At 40.2% G+C, this 19,333-nt stretch overlaps 1 protein-coding gene across 1 annotated transcript; it reads left to right on the plus strand.

Moving 5' to 3' along the window:
- The first annotated feature begins 367 nt into the window (after positions 1-367).
- LOC148160622 (kinesin heavy chain-like) lies at positions 368-14,252 on the plus strand. The gene is made up of 13 exons (XM_088008040.1): positions 368-394; positions 8,689-8,814; positions 8,928-9,158; positions 9,782-9,979; positions 10,061-10,178; positions 10,827-10,888; positions 10,965-11,080; positions 12,202-12,303; positions 12,391-12,451; positions 13,128-13,199; positions 13,259-13,363; positions 13,482-13,698; positions 14,066-14,252. Exons 1-13 carry the CDS (start codon positions 368-370, stop codon positions 14,149-14,151), a joined length of 1,521 nt encoding a protein of 506 aa, XP_087864166.1. The 3' UTR covers positions 14,152-14,252.
- The last annotated feature ends 5,081 nt before the right edge of the window (positions 14,253-19,333 follow it).

The following is a 19,333-nucleotide window of genomic DNA, read 5'->3' on the forward strand; positions in this document are numbered from 1 at the left end:
CTGGATTTGAACTGAGATCAGATTAGATCACACACAGCTGGACTCTGTTTAGTAATAACTGTCATCAGGAAACGTCTGAAGGAAATTGGTTGGACTAAAACCGAGGGATGAATACTTTTGCAAACCACACTTTTCAGTTTATTAGTAAAATGTTTTGAATCGTCTCCCGGTAAACAGACTGGGACACCAGTGGGTCTCTGATCATGATTCATGTCTACAGCTCAGAACCAGTCGTTTAAGCCCCGCCCCTTTAGAGCAACAGGTAAACATTTGTTCTGTCGCTGGAATCTGGACCGACCAGTTGGTCCTGCTTCTGTATCTCTGAGCTCAGTCAGGCTCCTGGTTGTTTTCAGACTGGAGAATTGAAATGGAGGTCCGAGGGCAGAAAGCAGAGGTGGGTAGATCTAGGTGGGTCGCACTGCTTCAACATCAGAGATACTTCAAAATAAAAGTACTCAAAAGTACAAAACTACTTACAGCGTCATAGAAATACTTCTGAAATACTATTTTCAAAAAGTAACTCAAGTAACTAAGTAATTACTACTCACCTCTTACAGGAAGAAGCTCCAGTTTTACAGCTGTAGAGTCAAACTGGGACCAGTAGGTCTTCACCCATTGGGTTAAAATCAGTCCTGTTTCTGATCCAGGAGGTTATTAAATGTTTATCTTGTCTTCAGAGACTTTTATCAGTAAATAATTAATCTGCTTTAAGAAGTGACATGATGGATTTTCTAACGGATTCAAACCTGAATGGCTAAGAAAGACACGTTGGATCAAAATCCGGGAGAATTAAGGAATGAGGATACTCCAAGAATCCAGGAACAGAACCAGAACCAGCAGATTTCCATCCAGACTCATCATCTCTCCATGAAGCTCCAGTTCAAACCTGAGGGCTCAGGATGGTGACATCATCAAATCAGACATTCATTTCACTTCACTTCTTTGAGATTAAAAAAACTATAAATGAATCAACAAAGAAGAAAAGTTGCCCACAGGGAGCAGGAAGAAGTAAAACTTTTCTGTTCCTGTCCTAAATTAGGCTAAAATACTTTATTCTGTTATATTTAGGTGTGCATGTTATGAGACAACATATGGTTTAAATGTATTGAGTTTTAGATTTATTTTAAATTGATGTAATTTAGTTCAGGTTTCATTTCCATAAACCTGCTCCACACTTTCTAACAAACATTTAATTTCAGCTCCAGATAATTGTTTTTTTAGATTCATTTTTCTATAAAATTGTTTCTCCTTCTCTTTCACTGACTGTTTTCCTGTAGTAAAGTTTTTTTTGCTTTATATTTATAGAGTTTTAAATCTCTTTAGACCAGGGTGCTCAAGTCCAGTCCTCAGGAGCTACCATCCTGCAAATTTCAGATGGGTCCCTGCTGCAACAGGGCCTGCAATGAGCCAATCAAATGAATGGCTCGTTACCAGGCCTTTTCAGAACTGAATGACTGCTGATGAAGGAATTCAGCCGTTTGATTCCAGTCTGCTGGGATCAAATGATGCATCTAAAACAGGGGTCACCAACTCCTGTCCTCAAGGGCTACCATCCTGTGACTTTTAGATTCACCTCTCCTCCAAAATGTCTGAATTCCCTCACCAGCATTCATTCTTCTCTGCAATAGGCTGGAAATGAGCAGTTTATTTGATCCAGGTGTGTTTGAGCAGAGACACATCTAAAAGTTGCAGGACGGTAGCTCTCGAGGACTGGAGTTGAGCACCCCTACTTTAGACAGTTTGATTCCTGTCAAGCAGGACAATAAAAATTATGGAACTGGTACAGTTTTCATCATCAAATCAGTTCAGCAATAACTTTAAGCCAGGTTGCTATAGAAACCAGATGTTCTGGTCCCAACCAGAGTTTCTGCAGAGCTTCTGGATCACCTGCTGCTCCGGTTGAGCCCAGAGCTCCCAGTTAGCCTCAGCATGCAGCTGGTATTGGTGGAGTTTTGTTTAATGTGTCTAGAACACGTCACAGATATTTAATTAACACTCTAGAAAATATCACCCTGTGGATAAACAGGGTGATATGAAGCTAAATATGTCCTGAATGTTACTGAATGTCCTTGAACGCATCATGGCTGGTAGAGAAACTCAGGTGATTTCCCGTAAGTGAGGAAGGGAGGGGCTCATGTTTCGCAGGTAGCAGGAAGAGAAGAGAAGCTCTTAAGAACGAGTGAATTAAATCAAGTCTCTCAGAACTGAAGATAAAATCACTTTTTACTGAAACTTCACTGCAGCTTAGTGAGTTTTTCTCTCTCTGAAGAGAAAAGAGTCAGAACCATTTGTTTCTCTGACAGATTTTTGTTCCAGAGTAACTTCCTGTCCCTGCAGCTGTTTACAGCGTTTGGTGTCAGCAGCAATAAATGTGTTTCTAATGATTGTTTCTGGTTCTGTTGTGACCAAAGTTACTCTGATATTTGTTAAAACAAAGGTTGCTGTGGAGGTTTTGGTTGCAAAACAACATAATCAGGCTTCTTTTGTATCTTATTGTTGCTGCTATTAGAAAAAGCCAAGTTTCTAATCAGACCTGCTGGCAGAAACGATGCAGCAACAGTGAAATGTCTCTTGGGAACCTTTTGCTCCTGCTTTGACATCAAGTTGTTTTCAGCTTTAAGGAAATGCGGTCAGAACGTTGCAGCATCTTCAGCCTCTCAGATACAAACTGAAGGTTTTAATGGACCTGCTGAAGTGCAGCTGGTTCTGCAGCACAAATAAAAACCCTCCAGTAAGTAAATACTTTAAGCAAAAGACATGTAACACCTTTTATTTACTTTCACTGCTCAATAGGAAGAAACATATTAATAATAAGAATTAGGCTGAATCTTCCTGTTTATTGTCCCCCCAATAATGAGATGGGATTTACACCCTTGAATAAACACTGAGGGAACATTACATTATGGTGGAAAAATAAAGGAAAGTTATAAAAAGTTATCCAGAACAATTGATTTATTTTCTAGTTATGTTTCAAAAGCAGCTTAAACAGGTGGATTTTTAGTCGAGATTTAAAGGCACTCAGTGTTTCAGCTGTTTTGTAGTTTTCTGGAAGTTTGTTCTAGATTTGTGGTTCATAGAAACTGAATGCTGCTTCTCCATGTTTGGTTCTGGGGATGCAGAGTAGAACCAGAACTAGAAGACCTGAGAGGCCTGGAAGGTTTATACAACAGCAGATCTTATTTATTTATTTCGGACATGATGGTAGTATAAAATCATGCACAAGAACAAGGAATGCAAAAGACATATTTTATTTACATATACACATTAGTGCCAATACTCATCCATATTTCTATATCTTGTGAAAATGACCTCCTGATATTTCCTTTTAAATTGTATTAAATTTTGACTTTCTTTTAACTCCTCGTTTATCTTGTTCCATAACTTTACCCCATGAATTGAAATACAAAAGCTCTTTCTTGTTGTTTGTAAACTGCAAATCCTTAAGTTTGAGTAACGCCTTAAGTTATATCCCCCTTCTCTTTCAGAAAACATGTTCTGTATGTGCTCAGGCAGCAGTTTATTAGATGCCTTAAACATAATTTGAGCAATTTTAAATTCCACCAGATTGTAACAGTTTCCAAAAACTATGATTTTAGTCTTGTCCAAATTTAGTGATAATTTATTATTGTCAAACCATTTCTTTAATCTACTTATTTCTGAAGAGACTATGGAAAGAAGGTGTTGCAAGTTTTCACCAGAGACTAGAATATTTGTGTTGTCAGCAAATAACACAAATTTTAATACATTAGACACTTTGTTTATGTTGTTTATATACAAATTAAGTAAAACTGGTGCCAGTACGTGGGGTCCCGGTACCCCACACACAATCTCCAGACAATCGGATTCAATATCTCCCATTTTCACAAATTTTCTGCTCCTCATCCAGTTCAAAACTACTCCCAGAATTCCATAGGGTTCTAATTTTTTAATTAAAATATGATGATTTATTGTGTCGAAGGCTTCCTTTAGATGTATGAAAACCCCTACAGCTAATTTCTTACCATCTGTTGCATTGGTAATTTGTTCTATTAAATCAGTTAAGGTTGGTGATGTTGACTGATTTGCTCTGAATCCATATTGACTACTGTTGAGTAGTGTATGTTTGTCAATGAATTTTTCTAGTCTCTTAAAAAGTTTTTCTAGCATTTTAGAGAACTGAGGGAAAAGAGAGAGAGGCTTGTAATTTGTGAAGAGGTGATTATTGCCAGTTTTATACATTGGTATGATCTTTGCCATTTTCTTTTTGTCCCGTTTGGAATGATAAATTACAAATGTAAGTTAATGGTTTAGAGTTACCCTTAATTACCAATTTAATCGTTTACATGTCTTGATCATAACAGTCAGTGGATGCTTTACTTTTACTTTTATTCACAATATTAATGATTTATTTCTCTTGTATGGGGTTAAGATGCATTGAACTTGTATTATTCTCCACATAATTTAGTTGAGTTGCTGTTTTTATCTCAGGTGCGTTTCCTGCTAAGTCGTTCAGTAATTTATAAACTAACAGTATTTTAAAGGCTATTCTCTCAGTGGAAAGACTTTAGAACTGGGTGATGTGCTCTATCTTTCTGGTTTTAGTCAGAACACCAGCAGCAGCATTCTGATTGATTTTTTTTTTATTTTTTAGGCAGACCTGTTGCAGTAACCAATGCAACAATGCATGGATGAGTTTCTCTAGATTTTGCTGGGACATTAGTCTTTAATCCTGGAATTGTTCTTCAGATGATAGAATTCATATCTTGTAACTGTCTTTATGTGACTGAAGGTCAGAAGCTCTTGGTATCTCTAGTTTCCAGCTGTAATAACTGAAGGTGTGCATTGACTCTAGATCGTTTCTCTGTAGGTTCAAACATAACTTCTGGTTTGTTTCTGTTCAGCTGGAGAAAGTTTTGGTACATCCAGATATTTATCTATTCTAAGGATGTGTTCAGTGCTTGGATGGTTCAGAGTCACCTGGTGACATCATAATGTAGAGCTGTGTGTCATTTAGTCTTGGTAAGTAATCTGATTATTTTGTTAAAAAAACTGACCAAGCAGGAAGTTATTAATGATGGGAGGGGCCTCAGGATTGAACGTTGTGGTACCCCACAGGTGGTTTCTGACCTTTCCAATGAGAAATTACCTGTTGACACAAAGAAATCCCTGTTCGTTAGTCAATCTGGAACCAGTGAAGTACAAGGTGTTTTCTGCTGGTTCATGTTTTCTTGTTTTGTTTTTGGCAGAAGTTTTTTGTTGCTGATTGAAAGACCAAAAAGTTTTATGTCAAAATTCCAGATTTATTAAGACAAAACTCATCTGACTTTAAGAGTTGTTTAGTTCCCAGAAATCTCTGAGGTTGTGCTGGTTTCTCTCTCCAGAAGTCCAGAAGATGGAAGATCAGGATCTAAAGCAGGACAGAGCAGAACCTCCAGGATCCATCAGTCCATCTATGAGGAGTGACCGGTCTAAAGGAAATCCTCCATACCTCAGTAATGAACCTGGACCATCAGAAACAAAGTAAGAAACCACTTTCTAACTGATTCGTGTGAATCTACAGAGATATAATATAACTGTTAATAACTGGTTGAGCTTCAAATTAAAACTAAAAATGTGATTTGATCTATTTAAATTTTTTTTACCTTACGTTAAAGCTGAATAGAAATGTAGGCTGTTGGTCAGTAAATAAATAGAGTTTGAAAGAAGAGCCAAGTAAATAAATGATGGATGAAAATGTTGCATTAAAAACAAAAAAGAATGTGAAGAGCAATGATTCAGAGATTATATCCTGGTAACACTGCGACCAGTTTAAATATTGGGAACACTGGGTTCAGTTGACCCAGGTAGGTTGATGACCTGGCCATGCCCACTGAGCCTAAGCAGCTCCAAACAGAAAGGTCAAAGGTCAGAGCAGCTCTAGAGGACTGGGTTGGTCTCCTGGTTCTGCTTCCTGCTTGGTTCTTGGGTTCTGGTCTTTAATGACCCACATCGGCTTCTCAGACCAGATGAACAGCTTTAGTTCTGATATCAGGATCCAGGGTCAATGTGTCAGAAATGACAATGACCAGAAATGTGTCAATGACAGGAATTAACTTAAAATACTTTGTAGAACGGCACTTTCTGAAGTTCGGTCCATTTACTTGTATTAGGTCCAAGAAGTGGTGGGTAATCTGAACTGCTGTTGGCCCGTAAGCACAGACAACAGTCAGAACCCGTCCCCCCACCAGTAGACGGACGGAGGCTACCCTCTCGTTCACCGGGGTAAACCCCACCGAGATGTTCTGCTGGGGGACTTCAACGCTCACGTGGGCAATGAGACCTGGGGGGGCGTGGTTGGGAGGAACGGCCCTGATCTGAACTCGAGTGTTTTTCTGTTGTTGGACTTCTGTGCTCATCACGGACTGTCCATCACGAACACCATGTTCTGGCATAAGGCTGTCCATATGTGCACTTGGCACCAGGACACCTAGGAAGCAGTTCGATGATCGATTTTCTCATCGTTTCGTTGGTTTTGCGGCCGTATGTCTTGGACAGAGATACTTAGCTGTCCACTGACCACTACCTGGTGGTGAGTTGGCTCTGGTGGTGGGGGAGGAAGCCGGTCAGACCTGGCAGGCCCGAACGTATCGTGAGGGTCTGCTGGGAACGTCTGGCAGAGTCCCCTGTGAGACGGAGCTTCAACTCCCATCTCTGGCAGAACTTCGAACACGTTCCGGGGGAGGTGGAGGACATGGAGTCTGAGTGGACCATGTTCCGTCCCTCCTTTGGAGAGGCGGCTTTTCGGAGCCGCTGAAGCCGGAGAAGAAACGACGACTTCAGTGTTTCTGGTTAGAGTTGCAGCTGGACGTCTGTCTCCTCCAAACCTGAATGTCATAAACAGATCTATGAGTATAATAATTATTCATCTTTAATTCTGGTTTCACTCAAAGTGTTCTGTTACTCTGAAGTAACTGGTTCTGGTTCTGATTGTGACCCAACATGTTCTGATGATGGGTTCAGTAAGCAGCCTTCCTCATCCTCTCATTTCCAGGTCTTGATGAATGGATGAAGATTTTCAATCAGCTGTTTAGAGACATGATTCTGTCTGACAGATCGGACCGGAACCGCTTTAATGCGGTTCCACTAAAACCCACTTGGTTCTGATCCAAGATCAAATATTGTCACTGGACCAGAAGCAGCAGCTGGTCAATCAGAACATCAACATTCACCAGAATCATCTGACCTGAAGTTTCATTAAACTCTGACTGAAGCAGAATCTGAGCTGTTTTAAAACCTCCATCATGTGACCCCAAGGCCTCTGATTGGTCGCCCTAGTGATGTCATCAGAGGCTGGTTGTTGCTCTGCAGGAGACAAAGTGTCTAAAGAGATTCTCCAGAAAGATCTGGCTGCTGATGGAAAGAATCGGATCAACTGGGAATAAAGTTGGATTTTCAGGTTTTATCCAGCAGCTGAACCAGAATCTGCAGTTTCATCCTGGAAACCAGTTTTAATGGTTCACATCAGCTCTTCCTCTAAAACCAGATGCGAGTCTCTGAGTTCAGCGTTTTCTGACATCATGCAGCAGAACCAGCAAAGATACTGGAACCAGTTCAGCTCAGCAACTGGAAACTGCAGCTTTAAGAGAATTTGTAGAAATCTGCTGTCAGAGTTAGTTGGTTCTGATCAACAGGAAACCAGAACCCGACCAGAACCACAGCTCCATGAAGCCAGCAGCTTGGTTCTGAAGGAGAACCGGGCCGAGTTCTGGTTCCTCCACAGAGAGAAAAACAAGAAGAAGTGAAAACTCACCTGATCCAGACTCTGCTCTGCATGGAGTCTGAACCGGTTCTGATCCAAACCTGACTCTCCTGAGGCTCCGCCCCCTTCCAGGTGACATTAAACACCTTTACTTCCATGTTTTCCTCTCTTGGTCTCCATGATGATCTGAGCTGAAAACTCTGAGGTCAGATTTGAATTTTTCAGGTTTTTTCTCAGTTTTCAGCTCATTTCCAGCCAACATTTTATTGCAGGAAATCGTTTCAGGAAGGAACCAGAAGATTCAGGAATCTGGGAGCTGTGACCGGAACACTGAGGCCCCAGAGCGCCCCCTGCAGGATGTGCTGCTCCATTAGCCAGACAGAAATGAGTTTTATACAAGTTATTATTCTAATTCTATAGATGATTTAATTAATCGAGTTTTGATCGAAAAAAAAATGCTTCTCATCTGTTTTTTTTAAAACATCTTCAGTCTCAATAATGTAAAAATAAACTGCTGGATTAATTAGTAGCTTAAAGCTGAAATCAACTTGAGATGTTTCTGCTTTTACTAATTTAAGCTTTGAAACTAAATGTGAAAACTTAAAAAGAAGCAAAATGGCCTGGAGCTTTAAAATTAAGGTTCAGTTATTATAAGTGTACACAGTCAGCTGCACAGAAAAAACAGATTTTTAAAAAACTTTATTTGGTGATTAAACACTCAGGAATCCACATTACATAAGAATAAATATAAAATCAAACATGAACCAATCAGCACATTATCCCAGTGATTCTCTGAGGTCTGAATAAATCAGTGAATCTCAGTAAAGAGCCTGATGTGACACATCGAGTCCTAAAGTTCTCTAGAAAACTGAAAACATGAAACATGGCGGTAAAAATGGAAAAACCAAAACAAACAGAATCAATGATGATGCAAAACTTCATTATTTAAATGTTATAATAAATGTAAAAAGATTAAGCTGGCCGTCAACTACGACCAGAAGAACCAGGAGGTGGAGGAGCGAGGGGCGGCCAACCAGCAGCTGATCGAGGAGCTGCAGCAGAAAGCCGTGAGTCCACCTCGCCGAATCCAGCGTCCGGTTTGACGGGTCAGAGGAAGAGACGCTGTCGGTGGTGCAGCGGGAGCTGAGTCACTTTTACATATTTCATCACATCGTATCCATAAACTTCACTATTTGTCTTCAGGGTTTAATATACCAGCTGCAGAAATCTACAAACTGATACTTTTGTGCATTTTTCTTTGCAAAATACTCGCTGTCGGTGTTGGCAGGCTCTGCTGTCGGTGGTGCAGCGGGAGCTGAATCAGCTGGAGGAGCTGAACGGCCTGCAGAGGAAGAGAGCCGCCGAGGTGCTCAACCTGCTGCTGCGAGACCTCAGCGACATCGGCGCCATCATCGGCACCGGCGACGCCAAGGCCGCCTCGGTGAGGACGAGGCGCCGCAGTTTTATAAATCCAACAGTCATTAATTATGAAACAGGCGACAGACATTACATTTGATCAATGTTCCAGTTTCTGCTAATCAAAAGCAACTGATCAGCTTTAATTTAATGAAATCAGTACAGTTTTCTGTAGTTTTGTCTTATTTCAAGTGTACAAAGGTATTTGCACTTTTTAAAATTTAATATTTATTCAACACAAATCTGGATCAATCTGCCATTGATGAAAAATGTCTAGTTTCACGTTAGAAGTGAAATAATCTGCCAGTGAAGCCAGAACTTTTTCATCAGTGTTAAGCTGAAAAGAGGTTTTTATCTTATGAAAAAGTTAGTTTTGTCTTATTTCAAGTGCTGCTAACATATTTGCACTAAAAACTAGACAGAAATTCTTGATAAAATGTTGTATTTTTGCATTAGAGACCGACTTTGTAACCGTCTTTATGTGACTCTGAAGGTCCACCCAGATTTCAGGCCTGATTTTTAATTTCTTAATTGCTAGTTTTGTTTCTGTTCAGCTGGAGAAAGTTGATTTGTTCTAAGCGCCGACGTAGAGCTGTGTGTCGCCTGCGTAACCATGGTAACATCTGACCAGCTTTCCTATTGGCTCAGAATGCGGAGGCGAAGGGGAACGGCTCGGCGGTGGAGGAGGAGTTCACCGTCGCTCGCCTCTACATCAGCAAGATGAAGTCAGAGGTCAAGTCTCTGGTGAACCGCAGCAAGCAGCTGGAGAGCGCGCAGGCCGACGCCCACCGCAAGATCCAGGCCAACGAGAAGGAGCTGGCCTCCTGTCAGCTGCTCATCTCACAGGTAAGCTGTGCACAAGTCTTCAGCCACCTCTCTTCATTCACAGTTTGGAGGTTTTTCCACCTGCTGCCTTCGTTCGTCCAGCACCAGGCCAAGATCAAGTCTCTGACCGACTACATGCAGAACATGGAGCAGAAGAAGAGGCAGCTGGAGGAGAGTCAGGACGCGCTGACCGAGGAGATCGCCAAGCTGCAGGCGCACGGTCCGCACCCACCTCTTCCTCTGCAGAGCAAGACCAACACATATATGTTTAACTTTTACATGTTTCATCACATCGTATCCATAAACTTCACTATTTGTCTTCAGGGTTTAATGTACCAGCTGCAGAAATCTACAAACTGATGCTTTTGTGCATTTTTCTTTGCAAAATAGTCAAATTGTTTTACTCCAAACACCCAAAAAAACTAGTTTACAGGTAAACTTTCAGCAAAATATAGGAGCTTGTTTTGAGTCACTAATTCTTGAATATACATTTAAAAATTACAACAAGACATTTTTCCTGCTTTAAGTGAAGAAAATCTACCACTAGAACTTTTACTGTGTAATTTGTCTTCAAGAATTAGTGACTGAAAACAAGCCTTTTTGTTAATATGTTAATTTACTGCAGGTTAAACTAAAATGCATGAAGTTTCTTACATTTTGTTCTCTTAAATATCAGTTTTAGTTTCATTTTTAAGAGAGAATCCTTAAAAATCAAAAGTATTTTATTGATTCTTGTTTCCTCCATGTCAAGCATCGCTTGTTTATTCACCATAATGGATTTTGTTTACTTTCGTGCACATTTATTTAATTTTATCATCGTCTTAGACTTATGCTTGGCTGACTAAATCTAAAGATGATTTCTCTTCAGAAAAACGACATGATGTGTCAAAGGAGGACCTCAACAGGTCGGATGGAGACGAGGACGTGAAGGTGACGACGGCGTCACCACCAGATGTTTACATGTTGTTGTTTTCTTGGCGTCTCTGATGCGTATTTCTGCGTCCAGCTCCAGAAAAGCGTGGAGGAGCAGCTGGAGAGCCACAGGGAGGCTCATCAGAAGCAGCTCAGCCGCCTGCGGGACGAAATCGAAGACAAGCAGAGGATGCTGGACGAGCTGACAGAGTGAGGAAACCTCCAGGAAAACCAAAACGTTTATTCCTACGCTTCAAACTGCCTTCAAAGACGGATCGATGAGGAGACGCAGCAGGAAATGTTTCAGCTTTTCAAACCCGACATGGAAGAGGAAAAAGATTTAAAAAACACTTTTCAGACTTTTTAATGTCTGAAGATTTAATGAGACGCATCTATTATTAACACCTGAACCAGAGCAGGAGGAAAAACACCAAATCTGACCAAGTATTTTTATTCTAGTGTCTAAATATGTAATTACACTTGAAATTAGACTAAATTAACTAGTAGGTAACCTTTCAGCAAAATACAGGAGAACAGTAAGTACTTGTTATATTGGCAGATTATTTCACTTATAGCATAGAAACAATTTCATTATTATAAGAGAAATAATCTGCCAGTGGAACCAGTTCTGTTCCATCAGTTTTAATGAATCATTCACTTAAAACAAGCTTTCTTGCTGAAAAGTTACTTGTAAGTTATTTTTGTCTTATTTCACGTGTACTAAGATATTTGCACTAGAAACTCAACCAAGAATACTTGGCAAGATTTTGTTGTTTTACAGTGAAAACATAAAAAAACTGAACTTTAACTAAAGAACCCGAATGAGGAGGCGAACATCTTCTGTTCAGACAAAACAAAAACGGGATGTTTGCAATTAAAGTAGGGCTGCATTTTGTACAATGTGTTTTTAAAACCTAAACCAAGCTGCATCTCTTTAATAAAAACACTTTTTTAGCTAATTACTGTAAGATAAAACACCTTGGACCTGAGATTTGGGCTGAAAGCAGAAAATGGACATCTGGTCCTGTTATGGTCTGGGGTTTCGACAGACGATTCAAGTACCATAATGTAGGTCTCTCAACAGATCAATTCAACTTGGATAAACCAATTTCAAACCAGTCAAACAATAATGATCCTTGTTTTAGTTTTGGGAGCATAAATCTCCAGGTTTCTGTAAATGAACTGCAGAAGATCTCAGTCACTCCCTCATGATTTGGGCCGTCCAGCTGCAAAACGCACTGCATGTTTAAAAAAGTCCTACTAACTGGTCCAAACTCCCTGATTGTCAGTTTTTATTGACTTATTTAAATTCTGACATGTTTGTCTTCCAGTCTAAACCAGGGTCTGTTACTGGAGCAGAAGAGACTCATGTCTGACTATGAGAAGCTGAAGGCTGAGGACCAGGAGAAGGATTCAAAGCTGCAGACGCTGATGTAGGAACCACTTCATATCACCCTGTGTGAATATTTAACAACATAAAGATTCATTCTTTAAGGTTTGTCCTGTTTCTCTTCCCCTAGTCTGTTGAACGAACACAGAGAGCAGGCCAGAGACGACCTGAAGGGGCTGGAGGAGACGGTGGTGGGTGACTGGTTCCAATGAAACTCTGTTCAGATGGCATGGAGAAACGTTTTGGGCTACAAACTTCATCCAAAATCTATTAAATTATTTTAATTCCTCATAAATACATAATTATGACGATGCGAAACAAAGTTTTGAGTTATTCACCTTGTTTGCGTCTCCAGTAAATCCCCTAAACCACATATATCAAACTCAATGTTTTTCAGACTCCAGAAGACAATAAATAGGACAGATTTACGCTTAAATGTTACTTTATTAATCAAATCAGAGCTGTTTTCATTTGTTTGCTGCCAAATTATATCAATAACTTCCTCCAGACATTCATGCTTAATCTACAGTTTTGTTTTGCGCTAGTACAGAATTCTGGGTTTGTTGCAAATTTTTCACAAAATTAGCCAAAAACTTTGGGTTCAAGTGTTGCTAACTCCCACCTGCAGGTGGCAGTGTTTCTACAACACTGATGTCTGAAGATGGAGAGAAACAAAAAGTTAAATGCATCGTCCATAAACGCTAATATTGCAAAATTTCTTGATAATATTTCTAAATTAACTTCACAGACCTTTGATTTTTATTGCATTTTTGTTTTCTTTCATCTTTTTGTCATGTTTATGTTTTGTTATGCGCTTCGGTCGATTAACTGAATGAGTCAGAAAATGAATATTTTCTCCTTTTTCAGGCCAAAGAACTGCAGACTTTGCACAACCTTCGCAAACTGTTTGTTCAGGATCTCACAGCTCGAGTTAAGAAGGTAAATCTTCAAATCGCTGCTTTGCTTTGATTCTCTGACCTGCTGCTTTTGGTTTCCAGAGCGCAGAACTGGACTGTGAGGAGGGGCTTGGCAACGTCGCTCAGAAACAGAAAATCTCTTTCCTGGAAAACAATTTGGACCAACTCACCAAGGTCCACAAGCAGGTGAACTGGAACACGTTCATCATTCAGGCTAATGGCTGAATTATTCCATCCTGGTTGAGCCTCCAGTGGCTTTTGGGGCTCAGAGGTTAATTTAATGGTTTCTGGTTTGCGTCTTCAGCTGGTGCGAGACAACGCAGACCTTCGCTGTGAGCTGCCCAAGCTGGAGAAGCGTCTGCGGGCCACGGCCGAGCGAGTCAAAGCTCTGGAGAACGCCCTGAAGGAGGCCAAGGAGAACGCCATGAGGGACCGCAAGCGCTACCAGAAAGAGGTGGACCGCATCAAAGAGGCCGTCCGAGCCAAGAACATGGCCAGGAGGGGATATTCTGCTCAGATCGGTGATTTCTCTTTATTTACAGACCAGCTGACATTGAATTTCATGTAACTTTTGAATTTCTACTTGCACCAGTTAGCTTTGAACATAGGTAGTCTTCTCAGCTCTGAACCAGAGCTCTAGTTTACAGGACATTTGTAATTTAAAGACTCCTTCTGCAGAATTATGAATAAATAAACCAGAATACAATTTTATTTTGTACCTATCTTTGTTAAAAAGATAGGTACAAATCTTTTTGTACCTACCTGGACCCACCTGCAGGGTTGCAGTCCCTGCAGTTCAGGGACTGCAACCCTGAACAAGGTTGCAGTCCCTTGTTCAGGGACTGCAACCTCAGTCCCTGAACAAGGTTTATTTGCTCTGGGTTTCAGCGAAGCCCATCAGGCCGGGCCACCATCCAGTATCGTCTCCCATCATCAGCAGCATCAGAACTGGAGGAATCTACGCTCACAACTGAAACATTAGCAGCAAGTAAACCTGTGAGGGATCAGCACATTGTTTTCATGATGCTCAGAAACTCTTCAGGGACTTTTATCATCATTTTCACCTCTTTGCTCTCCAGTTGTGTTCATGATGGTGAATTTTTGATGACTAAATTCAAGGGATATTTAAAGACATCACGACAAAGTTTTATTTATTAAATCACACCCTGTGTTTCAGATTGTATCACTTTGCCGCATGTTGTTGACAACCAATCTCACCTGGATTCACAAGCCACGCCCCTTTCCTTGGAGCACCAATGGGAGGCTTTCAAGACACAAAGAGTCTTCAGATTCTGGACTGACTGACGCTTTTCATGGTCCAACACCAGATACGTCACACGCAGAGATTAATTACTGTAGGAAGAAATATTCAAAGTTATGCAACAGATTTCTTTTGAAAGTCAAAACAAACCTGCTCCACGTTTTTCTAAGAATATTAAGTTTCAACACCTTGTCCAACAATCCCCTGATCAAAGTCCCACTGAACTACAGAAAAACAAAACATGTTTCTGTCCATGAATGTCCAAAAACGCCAAGTAATGAATGTAACAGCCTGGATGAGAGCTTGTAACAAAGAAACAAAGGATTTGCCTCATTGTTCTAACGTATGTTATCAGTTCAATTAACCGACTCCTTTGTTTTCTTGACAGATGTATAATTTGTCTGAGTAAACCTGCAAATAAACATATTTAACGTCATTTATTTGGTCAAAATAAGAGCTCTTTCCATTTCCTGACTTTGTTTCTCGTTGTGGGCGGGACGTGAACGAACAGCAGCTGTGATCAATTCTCCACTGAAGTTTGCAGCAACAATCAGAGAGAAAGAGAGAAAGATATGATGTTAATCATCTGATGTTTTAGCTGCAAACAAAAACAAGATAAGGAACCTAAAGCACCTTCAGAGATTCCCACTTGGACAAGTGGGAATACTAAAAATGCAACACTTAACATGGAACAAATAAAAAAAAAACTATCTCTCTCTCTCATATATATATATATATATATATATATATATATATATATATATATATATATATATATATATATATATATATATATATGAAGCAGTGAAGTGTTTGGAGGTTAGTTTTTCATTTCTAAATATGAAAATGGTTTCTATTATCTGTTTTATCTCTAGTGTTCATTCATATATACAGACGAAAAACTTGCGCCACCACAGCACCTGGTTGGCTACAGCTATGCTGACTGCATGCATTTGGCTACGGTTTAATTTGTGGTGCTATTTGGTGCAGTTCACTCAATCCAGTACGAATCAGACGGGAACCAGTAAATTTAATAGCTCCAGATGGTGCAGAAGTAACTATCGATTTTCAACATGAAACATTAACCATTTTAAGATTAGGAGAGAATGACGAGTTCAATGAGATCGTTGTGCAACGCTAGATTCCTGAATATTTACATTTTTTGGACCAAAAATACAAAACACAGGCTGGACTCATAATTATGATCCCATTTGCCTGCGATTTTATCTGTGGCAAAATATTACAGACTGTAGTTTGAAACTTCTCACAGGGTAGACTATCAAAGGAGAAAAATAACAGTTTCACCGATCGAAGACGAGGATTTCGATATTCTTTTTTTTTTATTTGCACATTTTTATTGATATTTTTTTCCATACAAGTGTACATACAGACTTTACACTATTTTCTTTTTCCAAAAGTTCCATACACATCATTCAAGAAAAGCTGCACATATAATCTGTACCTGCCTTGGACATAGCAACTTTGCTAGTCTAGATAATATCCTATCTATCCATTCACTTGTAACAAACAAAAAGATCATCCAATTTTTTTTCTGTTATTCTCTTCTGAGTTATCACAATTTTAACTCTCTTCTCATCGGAAATGAACTGTAAGCCAACTATTCACTAGAGGTGTATCGATCGATCGGCATATTTCCGTGAAAAAGTGTATGATCGGTGATCGCTGATCACACAAACTGATCACCTGCATCTCATTTCGCTGATCGAAGACAAGGATTTCGATATTCTTCTGGGAGGCTAGACTCGTGAATGTTTACATCTTTTTCTGACCAATTTCCTGTTTGGAGCTCCTCTGAGTTCAGTCATGATTTCCAGCTAGAGGTGGTGAGGAAGACCACAAAAGTCCACAAAAAAAACAGTTTTCAGCTCAGCAACTGGAAACTGCAGCTTTAAGAGAATTTGTAGAAATCTGCTGTCAGAGTTAGTTGGTTCTGATCAACAGGAAACCAGAACCCGACCAGAACCACAGCTCCATGAAGCCAGCAGCTTGGTTCTGAAGGAAAACCGGGCCGAGTTCTGGTTCCTCCACAGAGAGAAGAACAAGAAGTGAAAACTCACCTGATCCAGACTCTGCTCTGCATGGAGTCTGAACCGGTTCTGATCCAAACCTGACTAGAGCTGACTCTCCTGAGGCTCCGCCCCCTTCCAGGTGACATTCAACACCTTTACTTCCATGTTTTCCTCTCTTGGTCTCCATGGTGATCTGAGCTGTGAAACTCTGAGGTCAGATTTGAATTTTTCAGGTCTTTTCTCAGTTTTCCAGCCAACATTTTATTGCAGGAAATCGTTTCAGGAAGGAACCAGAAGATTCAGGAATCTGGGAGCTGTGACCGGAACACTGAGGACCCAGAGCGCCCCCTGCAGGATCTGCTGCACCATTAGCCAGACAGAAATGAGTTTTATACAAGTTATTATTCTAATTCTATAGATGGTTTGATTAATTGAGTTTTGATCGAAACAAAATGTTTCTCATCTGTTTTTTTTAAAACATGTTCAGTCTCAATAATGTAAAAATAAACTGCTGGATTAATTAGTAGCTTAAAACTGAAATCAACTTGAGATGTTTCTGCTTTTACTAATTTAAGCTTTGAAACTAAATGTGAAAACTTAAAAAGAAGCAAAATGACCTGGAGCATTAAAATTCAGGTTCAGTTATTATAAGTGTACACAGTCAGCTGCATGGAAAAAACAGATTTAAAAAAAAATTTATTTGGTGTTAAACACTCAGGAATCCACATTACATAAGAATAAATATAAAAACAAACATGAACCAATCAGCACATTATCCCAGTGATTCTCTGAGGTCTGCATAAATCAGTGAATCTCAGTAAAGAGCCTGATGTGACACATCGAGTCCTAAAGTTCTCTAGAAAACTGAAAACATGAAACATGGAGGTAAAAATGGAAAAACCAAAACAAACTGAGAATCAATGATGATGCAAAACTTCATTATTTAAATTGTATTATAAATATAAAAAGATTAAAATATTTAAAATCTTTTTTAATCAGATAAATGCTGGATGTTCCTGAAAACTAAGATCAGAGTTTCTGTGGGACATCCAGTTCTAAACTGGTTCAACTGGTTTCTGTGATGGAAGCTGAAGTTTCTCTGCAGTTTCCAGTAAAGCATCTTTTTATCTGTGGAGCTTTGAGGAACATTTTCCTGTCAGCAGAAGAAGAAGCAGCAGAGAAAAGAGGTTTGAAGTGTCTTTATGATTCAAAGCTGAACTGAAAATGATTCCCATGTTTCCATCTCAGACCATTTCTGGTTCCAGGATGAAAATGAATCAGAGAGAAAAAAGATCAACTTTCCAGTTGAATCCAGTTCAGATCAAAACTCCATGAAGCCTCTAAATGGAGCCCAGTTTGAATCGGATCTTTATTGATCCAAAGAGACAAACAATATCAGACACTAAATGACAGACATGAGAAAATAAACAGGAGGAAAATCCTGGAGGTCAGAGGTCATCATCATGATCCAGTCAGAGTCTCTTTAGACTCAAACTGCTGCAGCTTCAACCTCTGAGGATCAGCAGGACACAGAGACCGTTCTCTACTTTACAGAGATCACTATGGCCTCCACCTGCAGAGAGAAGAAGGATGGAGAGATCAGATCAGTGAGTGTTTCCAGGCTCTCCAGCAGCAGTCAGTGACGCAGCACATCCAGTAGATGGTTTCCAGGCTGCAGTCAGACTGATCTCAGAGCTGTGACCAAGATGAACCTGATCAGTTGTTTCCTGTTGAACTGAGGAAACAGTTCAACAGGAACTGTTTCCTCATTCATCAAGCTGCTGCCACAGTTTGATGAATGAGGACCACTGTCTCTAGACATGTTGGACGGCTGGACGCTGGAGTCCAGCTGGACGTCCTGGAGACATGGACACAGCAACAACACTCATCTTCACACCAACACAAACACAGGAACACAGCAAGCTGCTGCTCCTCTGATTGGCTGATTGCTGTCTCTGTGTCCAATCAGGAAGCCTGAACCATTCTCCTCCCACTGAGAAGCTGCAGCTTTACTGGGAACACTGGAGCTTTGCTTTGATTCTAACTGGGTTTAGCTCAATATGCTGATGTAACATAGTTAAAATGGTTCAGGTTAAATCCTGCTAAAATGCACCATCTGCTGGTAAAAAGTTGTATTGCATTCACCCTAGAAAGAGCGAGAAATTATGGGTAAACCTCAGAGCCATGAGGATCACTGACGAGGTAACGTGTCTCTGCCATGTGTTAAAGAAATATTAATGCATTTTGTGAAGTGTGTTTGTGGTTGTCGTTTTTGCATATTGTTGAAATATGTTCGGTCTGGGTCACGCTAGTTCTGTTATTATGTCGTTTTTGTCGTGTTCGAGAATGTTTAGTTCGTGGGAAAGTGCAGTGGGAATTTCCCACGCGGTAACATTTTGGCTCCTCCTTGCAGGAGCTTGTTTGATCCCAGAGACTGACCTTACCTCCATGCCCGTTCTGTGAAATGCAGATGGAGAATTAAAGAAACAGCTGATGCCAACTTGAGCAGCTTCTTGTCGTTCATTGCCACACCGATAGAAGCCACCAAAACCACATAGGCCACACTGACAGCAGCTGGACTCACTACAAACATTTACTTACCTTAAAGTCTTTACAAGATCCTTCAGCTGCTGAACATCTGAATCCTTCAGGCTTGTGTTTCCCTCCAGGTCCAGATATGTCAGATGGAGGCTGTTGGACTTCAGAGCTGAGGCCAGAAAATCACAGCTGATCTTTGACAACCTGCAGTCATACAACCTGAAAAAAGAATAAAAGATGAGCTGAAACGAACAGGATGCAGGTGAACCAGTCCAACAGAACCAGTTAAAGATTCCCATGAATATTAAAGCCAACAAGCTGCTGCTT

The sequence above is a fragment of the Poecilia mexicana genome, unplaced genomic scaffold, assembly GCF_051168715.1.
Source record: "Poecilia mexicana isolate PSO_F unplaced genomic scaffold, ASM5116871v1 scaffold_2, whole genome shotgun sequence".
NCBI lineage: Eukaryota > Metazoa > Chordata > Actinopteri > Cyprinodontiformes > Poeciliidae > Poecilia > Poecilia mexicana.